This window comes from Apiospora kogelbergensis (assembly GCF_038363985.1).
Source record: "Apiospora kogelbergensis strain CBS 113332 chromosome Unknown utg000003l_segment0_segment0, whole genome shotgun sequence".
NCBI lineage: Eukaryota > Fungi > Ascomycota > Sordariomycetes > Amphisphaeriales > Apiosporaceae > Apiospora > Apiospora kogelbergensis.
Window position 1 is genome coordinate 1,882,254 of NW_027117420.1, and position 20,374 is coordinate 1,902,627.

General features: G+C 54.5%; 6 protein-coding genes across 6 annotated transcripts; 2 read left to right on the forward strand and 4 right to left on the reverse strand.

Moving 5' to 3' along the window:
• Positions 1-33: 33 nt before the first annotated feature.
• Positions 34-1,311, forward strand: PG998_005367 (uncharacterized protein; the record flags this gene model as incomplete). Its single annotated transcript, XM_066872185.1, has 1 exon — positions 34-1,311. One exon carries the CDS (start codon positions 34-36, stop codon positions 1,309-1,311), a length of 1,278 nt encoding a protein of 425 aa, XP_066732282.1.
• Positions 1,312-3,057: 1,746 nt separating this feature from the next.
• Positions 3,058-4,415, reverse strand: PG998_005368 (uncharacterized protein; the record flags this gene model as incomplete). Its single annotated transcript, XM_066872186.1, has 3 exons — positions 3,058-3,413; positions 3,467-4,021; positions 4,172-4,415. 3 exons carry the CDS (start codon positions 4,413-4,415, stop codon positions 3,058-3,060), a joined length of 1,155 nt encoding a protein of 384 aa, XP_066732283.1.
• A 2,452-nt stretch (positions 4,416-6,867) lies between these two features.
• On the reverse strand, positions 6,868-9,793 carry PG998_005369 (uncharacterized protein; the record flags this gene model as incomplete). Its single annotated transcript, XM_066872187.1, is given in 4 exon segments — positions 6,868-7,574; positions 7,586-8,911; positions 8,970-9,047; positions 9,115-9,793. 4 exon segments carry the CDS (start codon positions 9,791-9,793, stop codon positions 6,868-6,870), a joined length of 2,790 nt encoding a protein of 929 aa, XP_066732284.1.
• A 293-nt stretch (positions 9,794-10,086) lies between these two features.
• On the forward strand, positions 10,087-11,263 carry PG998_005370 (uncharacterized protein; the record flags this gene model as incomplete). Its single annotated transcript, XM_066872188.1, has 2 exons — positions 10,087-10,210; positions 10,743-11,263. The coding sequence occupies exon 2, from the start codon at positions 10,913-10,915 to the stop codon at positions 11,261-11,263; it is 351 nt and encodes a 116-aa protein (XP_066732285.1). The 5' UTR covers positions 10,087-10,210; positions 10,743-10,912.
• Positions 11,264-12,094: 831 nt separating this feature from the next.
• Positions 12,095-14,150, reverse strand: PG998_005371 (uncharacterized protein; the record flags this gene model as incomplete). Its single annotated transcript, XM_066872189.1, has 8 exons — positions 12,095-12,595; positions 12,667-12,681; positions 12,745-12,818; positions 12,909-12,994; positions 13,082-13,152; positions 13,233-13,692; positions 13,806-13,855; positions 13,926-14,150. 8 exons carry the CDS (start codon positions 14,148-14,150, stop codon positions 12,095-12,097), a joined length of 1,482 nt encoding a protein of 493 aa, XP_066732286.1.
• Positions 14,151-15,689: 1,539 nt separating this feature from the next.
• Positions 15,690-18,440, reverse strand: PG998_005372 (fungal specific transcription factor domain-containing protein; the record flags this gene model as incomplete). Its single annotated transcript, XM_066872190.1, has 5 exons — positions 15,690-15,851; positions 15,920-16,655; positions 16,703-17,076; positions 17,139-18,189; positions 18,322-18,440. 5 exons carry the CDS (start codon positions 18,438-18,440, stop codon positions 15,690-15,692), a joined length of 2,442 nt encoding a protein of 813 aa, XP_066732287.1.
• Between the last annotated feature and the right edge of the window lie 1,934 nt (positions 18,441-20,374).

Below are 20,374 nucleotides of genomic sequence, written 5' to 3' on the forward strand. Positions count from 1 at the left end.
ATTCACAGCTTGAATCGGCAAACAATCATCGCCATGGAGAACATCAGCACCAGCATGATCACCACTGTCGGAGGATGGGCTGTCATCATTGGCGTCGGTGGCCTGATCTACTACAGAGCGCAGACCAAGGCCGGTCGCCGCCAACCAGCCGGCAAGTCCACCTTGTCACATGCCAAGGCCTCGATTGGCGAGTACGAAAAGAATGCAGCATCAGCAGCCACCGCCACCAAGAAGAAGGCCGAGAAGGCTCTCAAGCCCAAGGCGAAACCAGCTGCCTCTAAGCCAGCTGCCTCCACCACCTCCGCGACCGACACTGCGAAGACGACAGCCACCGACTACGATGCCGAGGCCGAGGCTGCTGCCAACAAGAGGATGAACGATGAGTTTGCCAGGCAGTACTCGAGCGCCAAGTCCGGCACCAAGTTTGAGGCGGCGAAGAGAGATGATAAGAAGGCCAAGTCGATCAAGCAGTCACGCGCTCGGGAGATGGAGGTCTCCGACGACAAGAGCTCCTTCCCATCCTCCACTGGTGATGCCGATGACGACCTCTCCGAGACAAACTCGCCCGAGGTCGTGGCTGCAGATAGCCGCGATGTCTCGGACATGCTTGAGCCGACTGCTGCCGGTCCCTCCGTCATGCGAATCACCGACACCGATGCCGTTAAGGCCAAGAAGCAGAAGGAGAAGAAGGCCGAGATTGTCGAGTCCAAGAAGCAGCGTCAGAACCGCAAGAAGGCGGAGGCTGCCAAGGCCGCAAGACAAGAGGACGAAGTCGAGCGCAAGAAGCTGGAAGAGGCTCAGCGTCGACAGGCTCGTGTTGCTGAGGGCCGTGCCGCCAAGGACGGTTCCGCTTTCATGGCCGCTGCCAACAAGGAAAGCGTCTGGAAGCCCAAGGCTGGTGAGGAGGAATCTCCCAAGCTCGTCGAGTTGCTCGACACCGAGGAGCAGAAGCCTGCTGCCAAGGCCACCAAGTCGAGCGCTCCCAAGCCGGCCGCCCCCAGCAGCCTCAAGGATTCTTGGATCTCCGCTGTCCCTTCGGAGGAGGAGCAGATGAAGCTGCTCCAGGATGAAGATTCGTGGAACGAGGTGACAACCAAGAAGTCCAAAAGGGGAAAGAAGGCCAACGAGAGCTCCACCAACTTGGCCTCGACGGACGATCTCACCGCTACTGCGACTCCGGCTGCCGCCCCTGCTCCCGTCAACGGCAACAGCAAGAGCGCTAAGCCCGCTCTGACCAGCAACTCTTCGTTCGCTGCCCTGACCCCCGACGAGACCGCGGATGACGAGATCGAGGAGGAGTGGGAGGTATGAACCCAGAACACCCCACAAATCTCACGATGATGGCCCGGCGTTGTCAGTCGTACTTACAACAAATACCGCGTTAATGAGCGACCCTTTACACCCCATTCTGCCACCAAAAAGTACATTACTTTCCCGAGATCGCATTGTACACACTGCATTGCAGATCTCTTTCTAAACTAGGCGATTCATATTTTACGGGCATGGGCATTCAAACCAAAAAGTTCGGCTTGGATTGGGACGGAGTTTTAAGGCCTTGTTTGAGCTGGCCATTGCGAGGGATTCCAGGCTTGTTGTATTTTTTGTATTGTACATCCACCCACAACTTCATTCAGCTATACCTCCTACTCCTATTCGCGCAATGACGAATTTATTTTCGGCACAAGAGACCCCGGTCGAGCGCTGAGATCTGCGAACGGGTTTTTATGAACATCGCGCCAGACCACAGTGATGGCGATTGCAGTGTACGAGGGCATCACGAGATAACAAAACCTTGATTTCTTCTGCTATACGGCATCAGACGAGACAGAGGCAGGAAATGTCACTTTTCTGTACGTCAGCAAGCTGGGAAGAGGAAACCATAATTGGGGTTGATCGTTTGTGCTCACAAAATACTTGCTCGAGTGAATGCCAATCTAAACGAGTGAACGCCTTTAGTGTAACTCCTGGGTATCCAACAGTCTCGCCCACTTCATCACTGGCACGAAGTGAGATGCTTGAATGACTTACGCGTTTTCGCCGAATGCTCGTTCCATTGGCTGCTTTCCACGACCATGACTTGTGGGTGTTTGTTTCTTTTTCTGGACTCGAGGATAGGCACATGTCAGTAATATAATATAGTATAATATAAGATGTGTGTATGATATGTATGCAACTGCATGCAGCCCCCCTGGCCGCAGATCACTGCAGATTCGTTTACGAATGATCAACCGTACATACATATGTATTTCCAAATCCAACCGGCCTCAAATTCGACTACCTACCTTGCCCCGGCAGCATGGCTTTGCTTCGTTGATTTCTCCTCCGCCTTATATTCAGTGATGGGTTGTGGGCGCCGTCCCAGTGAGTGGACAGCTTCTATCTTGCTTATCAGTCGAGGATAGTTATTAACAAGGCACATATTCCCTTTATACCCTGCAATTCAAAGTCAGACCACGACAAGTCACCAACATAAAAGCGAAAGCACACAAAGTAAGTTAACATCTTCGTCAATATATATTCCGTTATTTTTCTTGCTGCGCCTTCTCCTCTTCAGTCCGACTTGCCCAGACGTGGCAACCTGCACGGGTTTCATATCCTTTTGTAAAATAGATGCCAAAAGAGTGCTCCGGACTCTTCTCTCGCAACAGCGCAATTCATCTCATGCCTTGTAAATCTATGCAGAACAACCATCCAAAACAAAACAAAAGAACATGGAAAAAACAACTCCCCTGGTTATGCTTTGATTCCCTCTTTTTGGATGGGACCCAGCCAGAACGCCTCGCATGCAGAAGTATGCTTCCCCATTGGACAACACAAATATGCTGTAAATAAAAAACACCACCCATGAAGTCGAAAAAGAAAAAAAAGGGGAGACATCGTGGGGCGAAACCCGACAAGTGAATTGCTCTCACGTGTCCCCTTAGTAAAAAGGGTTTCCTACAAGGAACGAAGTGAAATAATAAGAGGGTTTACCGCGACGACGTTCCAGCATCTCTCGGCTAGAGGTCGCTGTTCCACAACATCTCGCAATGTCACCAGGTCTGCCCGGCCAGCACTCTATGCGGAGGCTTGGACGGCAACACCAGCTGACATGCTGACATCTTTGTTCGGGGCGGGAACGAGCGTTTCAGCCATGGGTACTTTGTTGAAAGTCTCCTGGGCCGGCGAACGCACCTTGGTCTTGTTTTCGGGAGTTTGCGGTCGCTTGCTCTGCTCAGACTTGGGGGCGCTGTTCTGCGAGCTGAAGATAGTCTCCAGCTTGGGTCGCTGCGCCGCGCGGGTCATGGCACCTAGCGACTCGATGCTATTTCCTCGGTAGAATTCTTCATCGTCGGAAGAGTCAATCTCGGGGGTGACGGGAACGCGCGAGCGTCGCTTGCGGCGTACTTTCATCTCGGGGAGGTGTCTGAAGACTCGTTGGACAGGCTGCGGCTCCTGGCGCTGCGCTGGCTGCGCTGGCTCAGACCGCTGCGGCTTGCATTGGTGCTTCGGCGAGCTGTGGAAGGCCTGTTCAAAGCAGCCGCAAGCTCGGCTTCGGTGGGCGTGTCGCTCCCCTGGCGCAGCTTCTTCTCGACCATCTTCTCGTGCATCCGCTTTCCGAGCGGGGGTCCTTCGCCCGTCATGGTACGCGCGCTCCGCGTGCTCGCAGCAGTTCGTCGGCTGGCCTGGCTCGCGAGACTCATACTCCGGCTGGGAACCTTGCCTTCCATGATCTTTGCCGGTGGAGGAGGCTGCAGCATCCACTGCGCCGCACCCTTGTTCCTGGGGCGCTGGCTGACAACCGGAGGGTGGTAGTCGTTGACCGGCGGGTTCTTGACGGTAGGGCTGTAAAAGTCGGTTCGCTCCTCCTCGGTCACGTTTTTCGAATCCTTCTCCATGCCCAGAGTCGCCTCGATCTTACGTCCGGCGGCGGTGCCCGCCTGCTTGATAGCGTCCACCAGCTTATGTCCCGTCCGAGAGCGGCCCCAAAGCTCTTCGTCTTCGCGCTGGTACCGCTTCTTGTTCCAGTCGTCAGACCAGCCTATACTTATGGATTGTCGTAATTCCTCGCCCTCTGGTACGACTGTCGGACTGCTCCCCATGTGTGTGCTGTCTAAGCCTATGCTGCTCACTGTCGTGCTCCTACTGTCTCTGCCGGAACTATTTAGTGCTCTTTGGCTAGTACTCTTACTCGCATTGGCGTTCTTTTTCGACGGCAGACGGGGTCCCATGGTGATCTCCTCGGACCAATACGGATTCGTGTTGAAGGGATCTGGGTGTTGATATAACTCGGGCATCTCGGCTTGCATTCGATTCTTCTCCTCCCTGTCCCTCTTGGCTTTTTTCTTCGAGTCGCGATGCTCCCTTGCTTGCGCACATGGTGTGCAGGCTACCACGTAGAAGATGGCCGACTGTAACGCTACACCGAAAGACATCGTGGCGGATGTGTGGTGTTTGTATCTGTATGGGAAAAGATAGGGGTGGAATGGGCCAAGGAGAGGGGCGAGTAGCCCGAGGGCTGTTTATATCAGGAGGCCGGCCGGTTCGATAGACACATTCGGAGAAACAAACAAAACGAATTTACTCGTGAAGGGGAGGTTTAAAGTTGGGTTAACAGAAGGTAAAGTGAAGCGAAATAAACAAAAGGCGAACGACGGATTCGATTGTCGGTCAAGTGTGGTTGCGCAATTGATCGGCGAGTAGTCTTCCTGAAGGGTAAGGGCGAATGGCTGGTGATTTGCTGCAACGGTACTCTGGTTGTTTGTTACGAGAAAAGGTGGCGGTGTCGGTTTGGCGACACGGGATTAACCAAACAAGACACCAGGCACAGACACAAAGACCAACGAAGAGAATTGAAGAGAGGCAATTGGCAATCGAACGACAATAAGACGGGTGTTTCTCCTCGCCCCCTTCAAGAGAACCCCCGGCTCGGCTGCGGCGGAAAGAGAAAGGGAATGCAGTTTGTTGGACAAACGCGGAGATCACGGGACAACTGTCACCTCGCTGGTATGATGGGCGGATCGGCAAAGAAGGTTTAGAGGTAGCGAAGCAATGGTAACAGCAGCAACCCGGGTTGGTTGGGTTCGACGGCGTTGGCAGTTGCAGCACGGGAAGAAGAGATGTAGGTAGGTAGGTAGGTAGGTGGGTAGTAGATCAATACGAAGTGCAAAGGTCAGGCCGGCCCTTGTCCGTCTACAACTCCTTCAGCCCCAGATGCCCGAGTTTCAGCAGGACGAGGCTAAAGTCGTGGGACGAAAATCAAGGTAGTGAATGAGATTGGGATAATCGGCAGCGTGGTGGTGATGTTCGAGTCGAGTTTCGTTGATCCAATGCAGACGAGCGAGTGGACACTACACCGACATCTGATGTTGTCTCGTTCCAATGGGAATAGGCGATGGGAATGGTGTTCAGGTTCAGACGTGCGTGCATCTAATGTCCAAATGTCCGCCGTACCAAGAGAGGGAAAAAGGAGTGTGGGGGGGGAAGCACCCTCCTGGTCTGGTGCACTGCTAATGCAAGACAACGGCTTTGGCGATCCGAATATGGAGATTTGCGAGACTAGCATGCTAGAGTGACGAAAGACCGGGTAAGGTGGGATGGAGGTAGATTGGTAGGGGAGAGACAAGACGACGATGCGTGTAATGCTGTCGTGTTCATGCTACACGGACATTCATGAGAGATCTTGGTCGGAAGAACGATGGAAGGATTTAGACTGTTTGTTTCATCACCCGTACCTCCCCCAAAGGAAATGAGAGCGACAGGCGCCAGATTGGGCCTGGTGGCAGGTGGATTTGGCATTTCTGGGGTGCGGATGATCAATTAAAAACACGTTAGCGAAACCTCATCCAGCAAGTGTTCTGCCTCTGTCTGGGGAGGTCATCGTGCAGGACAGAGTGTTCCAACAGCAGGTTCTGGGGTTGCACAATCGAGGTCGGAAATGCTGTCTTGGCCCTGCCCCTTCCTTCGCTCCGGCAGGCTAGCAGACTGCATTCCCCCATGGTGGTGTGAGGAAACGCTTACATAGAATGGCGTTTGTCCAGTATCAGGCAATTTCCTTTTCCAGAGATGCCTCTTGCCTAGAAACGGCTTCGCCCCAAACACGGTGGGCTGGTGGATGGACGTTATCTTGCCACAGCCCCGCCATGGACCCTTGGGCAGTGGGCAGTAGGCAGTAGGTTCCTTGGGGACAGGGGGTAGTAAGCTGGACAGCAGACAGGCAACAGGACAGTGCAGGACAGTGCAGGACAGAATGCGGGAGTCCTCTCTTCAGAACTCTCTTTTCTGTTCTCTTCCACATGACACTATGCGCATTCTCGGACGCATGAAAGAAATCCTATATGTATTACAGAGCTTGAGAGCCCAACCAACACCGCTATACGAGGTAGCACTGGGAATCTCCCAGCAGGAACTGTGTGGAGCGCCATGCAAGCAGGAGCTCTTTATCCCAACCCCACAATCTCTCTAGCGGTAGAACTGGGCCGGCCTCTTTTCTTCTCAGCTTCCATCCTGCATTCCATTCCGCATCCGCATTCTTCTCTCCTATCACGACCCCTGGCAGAACCTATCCCCTGCCGGTCCTGGTTGTGCTGCAAGTCTATCGTCGAGCAAAACCTTGGCCACCTTTCCGGTGGCAGCGATGAGTAAGCTTTCTGTCGCAGAGTACTTCACGTTTATCCGACGTACACAGCCATCATACTATGGCACACGGGCATCCATCTCAGGAGTAGCAGTACATCAGTCTTCGTTATCATGACAATAAATATATATATATACACAACCATTTGATATATGCCACCCATCTTACACTCAATTCGGAAAGTAGTAACACACGTCATCGCATCGTATACGCTTGCTCGCATGGCAAGCAGGCAGGCACAGGCTTCCCCATTACTCCTCCATGCCATTAACCACCCGCAATGCCCTCCGCGGCCCCAACACCACGCTGAAGAAGTTCGGCTCCCGGCCATCCAGCAGCCCGTCCGTCGAGTTCCCGCTCGCCGTGCTGCGCGTCGCGCTGCTCTTGTTCCGCGAAACGCCCCCGCCCGTATTGCCCGAGCTGGGGCTCTCGAACCAGCCCCACGGGTTCCGGTCTTCGCTCGGTCGCGGCGGCGCCCTGTCGCTGCTGTACTTGCGCGACGACGCCGTGTTGGCGGCGGCCGACGAGGCGCCCGGCGACGGATCCTCAGAGAGCCATTTGGGCTCGCTCAGGAAGGGCTGGCTGGTCGCGCTGTTGTCCGCACGCTGCTGCCCGACCCAGCCGAACTGCTCGCGCGCGCTCTCGCCGCTCGAGCTTCCACCCGGACGTCGGTTCTTGCGCAGCTTCTCCTTGATGGCCGCGGCGCCTCCGCCAGCGCCGGCGAGCGCCGCCCCCGCCCCGCCATACGTCGTGTTGTTGAAGTCGTGATCGTAGCCGTGGTCGACGCCACCACCCACCCCGCCTTCTTCGGGAATCACCGCACCGCTGTATCGGTTGGCCGCCAGCATGTGCTTCTTGTAGGCCGAGACCTGGCGGCGGTACAGCCAGGCGCAGAAACCGAGATAGAGGGCCAGGGCCCCGAGCACTCCGGCGATGACACCCGCGGCGATAAGGCCCCCTTGGAGCCACCCTTGGCGCCGTTGGAGCTGTTGCTGCTGCCGTCGGGCGTCGAAGTGACGGTTGCGGTGCTGCCGCCTGGTGCCGTCACGGTGAAGATGGGCGGCTTGCCTGTGGCAAAAGGCCCGCCAGTCGCTGGGCCCGATGCCGGGTGCGTGGCCGTGGCGCCCCCATCCGAATGGCCCCCGATGACGGATTGGACAACGTCGGGGACGCGGTACCCGTAGCTGTCGGCCAGAATGGTGTTGTCAGACGAGATATCGGCCGGGTGGTCAGCGGCGCCGAACTGGTCCTGCCACTTCAGGGAGGATGCGTTGAAGTTGTAGACGCCTGCGCCGTCGCAGTTGTTCGTCTGACCGATGTAACCGCCCACCACGATCATCTGGCCATCGCGCGCATGGCAGGTATGGCCCGCGCGCGCCGGCGGCTGACCGTCCTTTTCGATGTCGACCTTGATCCACGTGAAAGAAGGCACGGTCAAGATCCAGAGGTCAGTATACTGGGTTTGTCCCGCGACGGGCAGCAAGTTCTGCCCACCGTACAGATAGACGTTGAATGAGGACGCATCAGGGGCGGAGAAGACGACAGCACAAGGGTTCACGCGAACGCCCGGGGCCTCGCCGCGCGTCTCCTGATGGTACCAGACGCTCGTCTCGATATCGTAAACGTCGATGGTCGACATGCTGGCGAACTCGGCGGTCGAGTCCTTATTGGCGGTCGAGCCGCCGCCGAGGCCTAGCAGGATGCCGCTGGGGCCCCACCCGGGCACGAAGACGAGCTGCCCGTCGGCGCGCTCGGTGAAGCCCGAGGAGTCCTGGATACCGCCCTCGGTGATGTTGCGGTAGGCGCCACCCTCACCCGCGCCGGAAGCGTGCAGGGAGTTAACACCGTTGTTTGCATAGCCCGGGTGCGTAAATTCGAGCAGGCCCTTGAGGTACACTCGGTCGATCTGGTTTGACCAGCCTTGCGTTGTGGCAAGGTCCAGATGGCCGCCGAAGTACCAGCTGCGTCCCAGCTCGGGAACAGAGACACCGGCGCCTTCGCCGGCTCGTTGGATGGGGATACCTTCGGGCTCGGATGCATTCCCAGCCGATGTCTTCGGGCTGTTGTATTCCGTCCACGATTTGGCGGCGATGTCGTATTTCCACGTCGAATAAGGTTCCGGCTCCGTATATGGGTTGTCGGCAAACTCTCCACCGTACAAGAAGAGGTTGTTGTAGTCGTTCCACAGGTAGCCCAGAGAGACAGCCGGAGGACCGGAGGGCCTCGGTAAGCCTGTCATGGATGGCGAATTAATCTTCCATGATTTGGTCGTATCCAATATCAGTAGGTTGTTGTCTGTCCTTTTGGTTAGCAACCATATTTCACTCCTTATAACCTCAAGCGATGTGCTTACTCCAGGTGTTCTGCTTCTGGCCGCCTTCGGTCTTGGCCTGGCCTCCATAGATATATATCGTGCCATTGACCATGGCCGCTGTTCACAGTCAGTCACACAGACGCTCAAATATTGTCGCGCTAGTCGCTCTTATGCAGCTACTCACATTGATGCGCCCATCTCAAGCACACATCGACGGGGCTGTCGGCGCGCGTGTCGAGCACGATCTCTGATCTGGACGTTGGCGGAATCACACCCGCATCTGCACCGCTAATCTCAACCTTCTCGTAACCATGGCGATAACTGATGGCCGGGATAAAAATCGCAATGAGCAACGCAATCATAGTGAAACGGTGGAGGCCCGACACAGCGGAGGGTGGCGCACCGGCAGCGGACTTTATCTTGGGCCGTTTCGGCGATAGCTTCGACAGCCACCCCAACCTCGTCCGGGGCATGTCTCCATCTCCTCCCTCGTCGTCGCTCGAGTCTCGTCGTTCTCGGTTGCTGTGTGGGTGACCGGGCTGCTCGAACCCAAGGCCGGTGATCTCATTGAACTCTCGCTGGGTAATTCTACGGGTGATTGCAGACTGCTCTCGGTAATGGGGGTCGTTTTCGCATTCACGGTCGTCGCCTAAACCCAACTCCTTGAATATGGACCTCCGCCCTTTCCTGATGCTTGACATGGAGAACGAAGGTAGTTGTGTGGGTAAACCCTCGCGTAGACGGTGGGATGTCTTGGTTGAGTCGAATCGAGGCCGTGGGGGTGCTTCGCTAGGTCGGCTATCGGCCTCAGAAGTTGTAGGAGTAGCAGTATTACTACGAGGAGGAAGTTTGCTGAAACTCATTGTGGCAGCTGGAGATATATTTCGGGCGTTCTCTTCAGGCCATCCGTTCGATATCCGCTTTATTTCGGCTGATCAACGCAATACGAGACTGAAATGTAGGGGGACCACACAAGTGACAACCACTTTACTTGTGGGGAGTGATGAGCATTTGGATGAGGTCACAGAGCAGCTCTTTAAATGCCCGACGGACGCAGAGCAAATGCGGGAGAAACCCCTGGAGGCAATTGCCGGCAACGAGCCCAGCCAACACGCGGGGATAGAGCAATGGGCCATGCTTCCTCTCCTGACCCATCATGGGCAGAAGTACGTTACTCGAGGCACATCTCGAGGTAGAGAGGCTCGCGAGCTTGGTGCGTAACTACATCGAGCGCTACATCGAGCACCGCGATCCGGGGCGGTTCCATAAGGGACGAGGATGTAGGGATATAGGGCTAGACCAGGGGCCCCGGCAGGCTACATCATGTCTGTCTGGCCGATCGCATCGATTGGTAGCTTTGAGAGGAACCATTGTCATGGTTGTTCCGAAACCTGAATTGTGGTTTCGCTGGTGGGTGGTCAATCAGTTGCAGGGATTGCTGGGTGGGCTCTCGACTTATGACGACACCGGGGAAGATCTCATCGAATGACTGGAGGAAGCCCTCCAACCGAAGACCGCATTTAGCACTGCGAACCAGACAACACACCCAAAGAAACCGATATTTCGCTGGCCGATCATTCGATGAAACGTGGTTCACCATCAGCATTTCTACGTCACGCTCTTGGGGGTGCCCATCTACTGCCCATTCTAGCCATTCAGTGCCCATTGCGTTGGTCTGCTTTACCCGTCGGACACAGCCACAGCTCGGGTGCACGGGTGTGGCTTGATCCGCGTTGGCGAGATGGCTGTGCTGAATATTGCTTATTATATCATCGTCTTACGAGCACAGTTCTGACGATATTGCCGCAACAGAATACACCGAGCAAGAACTTTGGCATGTGTTTTACTCCGTCGCAGACAATAAGGGGGATAAGTTCGAGTCATGGCTCCAGAATCACATCTTAGAGTACCTCTTTCGCGTCGACCGCAAAAAGTACCTTCTGCAACACCCTCAAGCTTTTGAAAGGCTCTGCAAGAGTCTTATGTCGACAGGAAGTGGCGAGCTGGGAATTTCAGGCTACATTGACCGCGGTGGCCGGTATTGCCTCGAGTTCCAGAACGGCACCACAGTTCTGTACGACGCCATCAAGGAATATTGTTTGCAGCTCACAGAAATACTCCTGGGCCTGGGTGCGGACCCGAACAGAATCCTACAACCCGAGCAAGAAGGATGGCCCTGGCCCAGATGGGATCTATCGTGGTGGTACCCCAACCATGTTGCGATGTTGCGCCTGTTGATCGACAAAGGTGCTAACTCTTTCCGAATCGAGGGAGAAAATCTCGGTCTCGATTACCCCTTCGGCTTGTGTCTAGGCTATGGCGACATTAAATAGTCTTATGCGTTCTTCCAAGAACTTTGCAAAATCGCACTCAACGACGATGCGGACGAGGGAGACTTATTCGATATCCTTGACCTTGCGTGTGCTGGTGGTAGGATGAAGTACCTCAACGAAATACGTTCACGGGCAGGGAGCCGTCGAGTGGACGCCATTATCCGCGATAAGGCCGCCCTTCTTCTACAGAAACTGCTGGTCAGCCTATCCCCAGATACCTATTGTTACCTTTGCCACTGATTCTTACGCGGTATACTTATCCAACCAGAGACCGGATGAGTCAATGGCAAACCCGGTTTTCAGAAAGAGATTGGTATGTTATGTCGTTGTCCCCGCGAGGCGGTCGAGTTTGATAGATATCGCCCTCCACCAAGCCTGCACTCGGGGAATATATGTCGACACCAAGCAAATGCGTAGACGGATAGCTGGATAGATGGCAGGCAGCCAAATATAACCAGAAAAAAGCCCTTGTGAGGATAATATATGCTTGCTCGAAAAGTATACATGTAGGAACAAGTAGTATGTAGTAGTCAAATGCACCATACCACGCTTCCAAAACCATCGGGCCTGGAGGCGGTTAACCCTATTCCCAAGTGAGTTTTCCACCAGGATAACTTATCCACCAATATATACCGAAATGGCCATCTGTGGCCATATGTGTGACAGTAGTCAGGCAAGTCTGCTTACTGGGAAAAGGAAAAGGAAAAGGAGAGGAGGCTTCCACCATGGGGCAATCCTTTAAATGAAACGAACATTGCTTTATCCGTTCTTTCCTCGAGGGTCAGCACAACCCCTTCCTGTCAAACAGGTCACCACAAACAGCCGGTCCACTTAACGACCACAGAGTCCGCTCCCCTGTAGCGCCGAGACCGGGTACAAGACCACCGGATCGCGTCCCACGTTGACATTGAGTCCGCCGAGATCGTCAGTCTGAAGGACGTTGCAGTTGCCGCCGAGGACCTGGACGATCTGCTGGTTGGCGCCGAAGCCCGATTTGTTTCCCCAGAGGTTGATTGTGTACGTGTTGGCGTTGCTGCCCATGTTGCTGAAGACGCCGACGACGTCCCCCTTGCGCATGGCGATGACGTGCGTGTCCGAGTAGATGGGCATGGCCTGGTACTTGACGTAGTACGAATCGTTGTTGCGCGCCGACAGCGTGTGGCTGCGTATCTGGTTGAGGGTCTTCACGAGCTGATACAGTTCCGAGTTGGTGTTGTACCCCGACGACCAGAGCGCTTCGCGCTGGTTGGGCGTGTCGCCGCCGGCGTAGTGCTGCTCTTGGCCTTGGTACAGGATCGGGATGCCGTCGGAGAGGAGGGTGAAGGCGATGGCCTAGAATGATTGCTGGGTCAGTAATCATGCTCGCTTACTGGGTTTTATTTGGTGTTTTCAGGTAAGCTTACGTTCTTCGCGAGAGTCTACAATCTTGGATTAGCTTTGATCTTGTCCGGTGTAGTGTAGGCTTAAGGATGGAAACTTACCATATCGTTGTTTATGTTGGGGAATCGTTTCTGATCGTGGTTCTCAATGAAGACACCCATGGCAGTTGTGTCGGCTACTCAGGGGTTGATTGGTCAATCACGGCACGCATAATTGATTTAGGGGAGGGAAGGGGGAGGTTTAAAAGGAGGTTGGGGGGACTGACCTTGTCCCTTCAGTGTGTTGATGCCGTTGACGAGGCTATCCATGGTAGCCGAGGGATTGGAGAAAGTCTGCTGGACCCAGTAGAAGCTACAAAAACGTGTTAGCAAATAGTGAACTCAGGCAGAGACATAAGACCCATGTAAAGGGGTGGGTTGGTTCATTGGCTCAGCGTACAGGGGGTAGTTCATCAATCCCTTCATGTAATTCTGCCAGTCGCCATAGATGGCTGGGTTACCGTCGAGAACCTATCAGGCGCGGAAGCGAGGTCAGCCAGTATCCCACAGATGGATGAAGGAGTAGAAGTAGCAGTAGTGACTAGACTTACTTCGCCAATGCCGTAGATGCCCGCTGCCTGTAGGAACCCCGGCCAGAAGTCCTTCTCAACGTGCTTGACGCTGTCGATCCGCATGCCGTCAATCGAGTATTTGGAGACGAGATCCCTGATCCACTCGTTGAAGGTGTTGCGGATGCCGCTGTCCTCGGTGCGGAGGTCGGGCAAGCTGACCTTGTTGTCGCCCTCCCAGCAGGTGCGGACCGAGTTGTCGTCGTTGTAGTTGATCTCACAGAAGGGGTGGTAGTAGCCGCTGTTGTCGAAGGGCTTGAGCTGCCCATAGTTGACGCAGTTGCCGCACCCGTTGTAGCCCATGTGGTTGGTCACCACGTCCACCATCAGGTACATGCCGCGCGAATGCAGCGCCGCCGACAGGTCCTTCAGGTCCTGCTCGGAGCCAAAGTGGTCGTTGAGCGAGTAAATGTCCTGGGCCCAGTATCCATGGTATGCCGTTCTGTGATGGGCCGAAATTGCTTATCAGCAAGCGTCTTACTAGCCCCCGAGGCTTCTTCGATGCCCTGTCTCAAAGAAGCAAGAAGGGCTTGAGAGCCCACTAGTTTGACTTACCCGTAGGGAGTATCTCCTTCCAGGTTCTTCACGATAGGAGAGATCCAAATCTGCAATACCCATCAGTAAAAGGATCATGAACAGACGATTAGTATGGTGGTGTCTGGGAAAGGTCCCTACCGCAGTGAACCCCATGCCCTGGATATAATCCAGATGGTTGATGACGCCCCTGTAGGTGCCGCCGCAGTAGCTCGTGATGGCGCACTGCTCCGAGGTCGAGCCATCAGTGCGGGCGAAGCGGTCCGTGAGGATTTGGTAGATGGACTGTTTCTGCCAATCGGCCGCGCTCAGGGCCTGCGTGAGGGAGGCGGCGCCCCAGAGGAGCGAGGTAGGCGACAGCTTCATCTTGTTGTTTGTTGAACGACGTCGAAGACGGGAATCCCACGTATAGGACGAACGATGTGATAGGTGTCACGAAGATTTGACCAGTTGGTCTTTTAGGCAACGTGGTGCAAAAGAACCGAGGAAAGACAGTGTGGCTGAGCACTCAACTTGGTTGGCTGTGTTGTCCTGGGGGCGAAGAAGAAGAACCAGGACTCGAAGGCGGGACGGCGACTAGCTATTTATCTGTCGTGTGCTTAGCCTCCGACATATGGGAGAGGCTTTGTCGCGAGATCATGGAACGTGGCAGTTGTCGGCGATCCAAAGCGCACCTCCATTGCACCCCATTTCCTCATTCACGCGTTCGGCTTTGGGAAAAGCAAGGCAAGGCAAGAAGGGAAGCATACATCTAAGCGTTGTTGAATGCGGACGACGGCCCACGACCCACGACCCACGACGACACCACGACCGATGGACCGACCGAGATGTGGCCGTGCCAGAATCTGGGGTGTCGGAGTTGTTTTTGTGCTTGTTTGAAGCGGGACTCGGCTACTTATTTAGCTTTCAAAGTAAGGGCACGGCGCGGCGGCGGGCCATGGAAAGAAAGGGTGGGATGAAGCACTTTATTGTGAGGTGTTGTTGTGAGGGCGGGCAGGAGAGTGGCCGATGTAACCGGGGGTGGTCCTCGTGGTCCTCGTGACCCTCGTCGCCCAGGATTACGTACGAAGTTTGAACCCCAAACTACCCCGGATTAGGCACTTCACTCCGGCCTACGGGCCGACCCCCACAATTTGGGGATCTTCCTCCCCCCCGGCAACCCCACAACCATCAGCATGAGAAGCATGGGAGAAAACGACAAGCGAGGGTAGTGTGACGGACTCGATCTGGCTTGGTGGTAGGTCGACAGGGAAATCCGGCCAGGTTTCCGACATGATCAGTACTGCCAGGAGAAGGGCCGAATCACGGGGCACTCCATCCCATCCCTTGGCTATCGTCCCTTGGCTTCTGGAAGAAGCACACACGTGGGGTCATAGCATGGGACTTTGTTGTTGTATAAACGCCGCCGGCACCAGTGAGACGAGTCGCGGGAGTCACGGGAGGCGGAGTTTCCAGATGTCAGACTTCTCAACCTTAGACCGCGCCTTCCTAGTAGGGCCGACTCCATAAGCCTTATGCCCCAGATGTAAGCAGTGCCTTGCTGGTGCTAATTACCGAGCAGTCAAGGCCAATGCCGCTTGCTACCGTAGCCGAGACAGCAATGCCGACTGGGACACGGCATTCATCACGTGGCTTCTGGGTTCACATGCCCTGTCGATCAGGTGGCCATATTCAGTCGAAGACGCCGTTCTCCCACGACAAATTTAGCCAAAGTGGCCTGTATATCGCATGTCAGCCATGGAGCAGAGTTGTTGTATTCATGCATTACGTTACCCGCTCGGCACTACGAAACACCTCCTTTTCTTCAACGCCCCCGATCTTGCCAAGGCTGATAGCTCTTATGTTACATTGACTTGGATATATCCTCCGGGCCTACGGCTAAAGCAGGCTCGAGCTCTGCTCTCATCATGTTGACTTTCCCGAGTTTGGCGTGTTCGAATTCACGAAGAACGACCCACTGGTGGAAGAGCCGCGTTGTTGAGCTTCTTGGTTATTCGGGTCGAACAGCCCAAACGATGTCTGCTCCGTAACCCAGTTGGCGTTCTGCGTGTAGTTCTCAAATGCGTTCTGTGCGTTTCATCAGTAACCTATTATCCTCCCACAAACAGGTGGTCAACTGTAGGCGTCCAACTTACCCAGTCAAAGTTCTCGTCGATGTTCATATCGGCGGATCCAAGATTGGTGAACATCGAGAACGGCGTCGAACCACTGTTGAAACCTCCCATCACATCACCGGAGAAATCAGGAGTAAGCCCTGTACCCGTTGCCGTCTCCAGAGGTGGATAGGTGGTCCCACCGGGCGATTGGTAATTGGGCGTCAGTCCAGTTGAGAGCAGGCCAAGAGTCATGGCAGCGGAGTGTTCTGGCTGCAGCTCCGCTGATTCGAAGCCTCTGAAATGATCAGTTTTCGCATGCGCTGCTGGTAGCGTGGCAGCCGGGGCGGGATTTTTTATCTTTTCGATCATGATGTCGAGGATGTTGGAAGCCTTGTAGGCCTCCACTGATGATTCCTTCATCGCCTTCCAAATATCCCTGATCTCCTCGAGGAGACCTAACATTTCGAGACGCTGCTCCGGCGTCCAAAAGTACATCGTCTGCGAGTTTTGGCGTGTAGTACTGACCGTGGCTTGGTTTTCATGATGAAGTTCGAGCGCAACTAGCATGGTTGGAAGCAAGGCTTCCTTGGCGCACGATTGCACAAACCACGTCATGCTTCGTAGTCGGCCATTGACGACCTGGCATTCGTAGTGGATCGTCCGGAGGGACTTGAGCGTCTCCAGCGACGCTTCCACGGCAGCACGGCGGGAATGAGCATACCGGGGGTTCTGCCGGGCACGGAGCAAGTGTTTGCGGTGAAGCATACACATAATTCTGTTGTACAACATGGCCACGTTGTATCGCGCAACGATCAGTTTCACCGGGTCGTGGGAAGACTCCAAAGGCTGAACTCTGAGATGCGGGGGAGCTCGTCCATGATGTCTCGAAGCTTTCGGTCATGCACAAGGATCTCGTCGTATGACACGGGCTTCCCAACTCGAGTTACAGCTTGCAAGATGGAGCCAAACTCGATTGTGAGCTTGCTTTTGGCAATCATATAAGCAATAGGGGTCGGTTCATTTGGTGGTCTAGCAGGTGGCAGTATCTTTGTGTCTTGGCCAAATTCCTCATCAAACAGGTTATGAGGAAGTTTCGTGTCTGTGCTGTGGTCGTAGATCATGGTGGGCAAGGAGACCTGGTGGGAAAACATGGTGTCTGACATGCGGATCAGCGCCCAGGTCCTTCGTCTCATTTCCTATCTCTCGATTAGCTTCTGACATGTCCGTGGTAGCAAACAATCAAAGGGGGTTGGCATACACCTTGGAATGGCGTTATGGAAGGGAACCATTCTGCATCACGATGGTAACCCATTCGGAAGGCTACTCTCGTGATTAAGGCGGCAATGAGCCACAAGCCAAGATCGGCATCCCATCGCGAAGACCATTCTCCGAACAGGTAGAGCATCATTGTCTCTACCGTATATTCTACTGGTTTAGTATAGTCCGCGACTACCAGACACTGCACAGTCCGCAGACGGTACTCGGCAGCGAGCTCGAGCGACCTGCCCTTCCACTCTGGAGGCTCATCTCCGACCTTGTGATAGGACAGCATGGCTAGGCAAAGCATGGAATATACCAAGCCTACCCACATTATCGAGGATTTGGTGGGATCTTGCCAGTGATCCCGTAGCTGCTGCTGGAATGTCGGGCCATGTACGATACTCACAGCCGTATCGAGCGAATTGAAATACCGTGAAACTAGTGTTGTGATCGCAGTTTTGGCAGGTAGTTCGGCACGAAGCTCAGTCTCGGTAGCGGGTGGCGAAGAAAGCAAGAAGATAGGCGAGTCTCTGGCGGCGGCCGGCTTCGAGGACAAAACCATCTCATAGCTCTTTTCGAGCTCCTTTTTGCGTGACGCGAAGAAGCTTTTGACTTCGGTGATGTCGGCAAGTAACGTGTGCCAATGTTCCTGGCCGATATACATTGACTTACCCCTGTCCGCATCGACCTTCAGAACACCGAGCGACGTTGCCAGCCCGTCGTCCACATCACTATCCTCGTCTATCTCGTCCCGCATGGAAGCCTCGTCATCTCTGTCGAGCCTTGGGTCGCTGCTGTCCGTCATTGAAGGTGCCCCGATCTGGTTGCCGCTTGTGGCAGGTGCTTCGGTAGAGTGTGCATCTACATTAGCGCCCCCGTGCATTAAGCTCAGAACCAGCCCCTCGAGCCTGTCAATGCGATTTTGCATGTCATCAGGGGTCGCATTGGCGGCTGCATTGTTCTGAGTTCTCCTGCGACTGGAGGGACTCGCATAAACGCAGGATTGAGTATCGCCGCGCTTGACACAATTCTCGCAGCTCGGCGTCCCTCTGTTGCATTTCAGTCTGGCGCCTGTCAGCAGAGTTTCTTATAGCCATATCCAATAGATGCATCTCATCTTGGGGCTGGGTTAATGCTGGAAATGATCCACTTCATCATTTTTTACTGCGCAAGTCACTTACTTTCTTGTGCGGCAAGGCAAGCAACTGAGCGGCACACGGTTCCTGCGCCTCACAACTCGGAATTGCTCCTCGGGTGAATGGCCCCCAGACGAAGAGGCAGAAGGCGGTGTAGGACCCATATTGACGTGTTCTTCTCTGTTCCGAGGCAATTCGTAGCCTCCTCAATATATGCGCACAATGAGTCGTCCTGCCCGGATTCAAGAGCTCGGTATATGTCCTGTGGTTGCCAGCAGTGCACCCCAGGTTTTGGCCAAATCGAGTATTTTTTCTCAACAGATGTTGATTCAAAGTTGACTGATCATCGCAGGTGGTTTACCTGTCCTGGTACCCTATGCAAGTCTCTCGAGTTTAGTGCAAGGATATCGACCAAATAACCATGCACTACCTTCTCCAAGAATTGGTAGCTGCGGCAATTACCAAATAGTGCCCCGGCGATTGGGGAAACGGAGGGGCGCGGCGAGGAAGGTGCTGCGAGCTGGAAGCCTAGGACCCCGCCGATTTGATTGCGGATGTCGGTCGTCGTCAACTGAGGCGGAAAGACCGAATAGGTCGATACAGCGCCGCTTGTAGTCTTGGCGGGGGTACCGGAGTAAAGGTGTCGCAAAGGTGGTCGTATACTCGCAGCCTCGAGTTTGCCTTTGAAACTGAGAAAATCAACCAAATTCCGTCGTCAGCTCAAGTCGCGCAACCTCCGTTGTCATGAGAAGAGGGGCAGCAATTCGAGCAAGATATAGTCGCGGCACTGCAAGCAGTGTGAGCAGGCAGACCAGTCTCAAGCTAGGGATCTTGGTACAGATATATGCCTGGCTTGCTGGCTTGGTTGAAAGCGCAAGATGGGGAGATGCCGTCTGAAAGAGAACGAACAATCTGAAGTTGTAATTCGCGGTTGGCAGAAGATTGCGGAAGAAATGAGCCTTGTCCTTGCGACGGTGTCAGCCTGCGACTAGCGCCACCTGCAAGAATGATGGGCGAGGGACAGAATGACAGAATGGGCAAAGGGCAAAGAGGGGTGGAGTGAGAGAGGATGTACAACCGGAGCGATCAGAATGCCAAGTGCTTACTCTCGTTTACTTCACAACCACGTATGCTCCCCCTACAAGGTCGACGGCCCAACGCAAGTACTCTCACTGCTCATAATTAGCCAAAGTAGACTCGGTCGGATAGAGCTAGCAAGCGACTTGGAGCTTTGATAGAAGTCAAGAATTATGGATCTGCGTACGAAGTGCCTACTAAAGACCCTTTCCTGGGGGGTTGCTTAGCAATGTAATACCCCGGAAGCTTGCCCGATGACAACATCTTCCACTACACACGGTACCATAACATTGAGTCTCCTTGCTCCTTGGATCGTCGCACCTCTCCATGAATCTACGTTACTTCTTCATTTCCTCTTACTTCGCATTCAGATGACTCACTCGTGTCGGGGGCCCCTCCACATCATCACCCGGGCTTAAGGCTTAAGTCCGTCATGCACACCAAGGCTTGACATCATTCCACACGCTACCAAGCGCTCAGTATCGTTTAGTTCTATAAGGCTGGGCCCTCCGACATGGTGATTTTCCGGCAGTCGTCTATCGGCGGCCAGGCAGCAGTCAACTGCGTTGCCCACATGCCGGACGGAGGCTAAGCCTGCCACCTGCATATCATGCACGTATTACGCTCACCTCAAAAGGCCTGCTCCGTGCTGAGTGCGACTCAGACAGCGCTCTACTTGTACCATATAACACAATCTTCTTCGGACGCTAGGCTCGGTGCAGTGGACCAGCTAACCTTCCTCACCCTGCCGCCCGGCTTGGAGCCCCGAACAAGTACCGCCTACGGGTCGGGCCCCCTAAAGATGCTCCCCTCTCCCTTACACCCTACAGCGAACAGTGCATATCTCATCCAAACTTTTGGGTAGTGCTGCCAAGCCTCCAGCCAATGATACCAGTCCTGCCGGCCACGTTTCAAACTGCAAAGCAGCCAGACCGATCGTCTGAAAAGAACCACAAGTGACAGGCGTCGGGCCACGATCCGATCTTCTGGGAGAAAATAAAAAAAGAAGCCATCAATGATG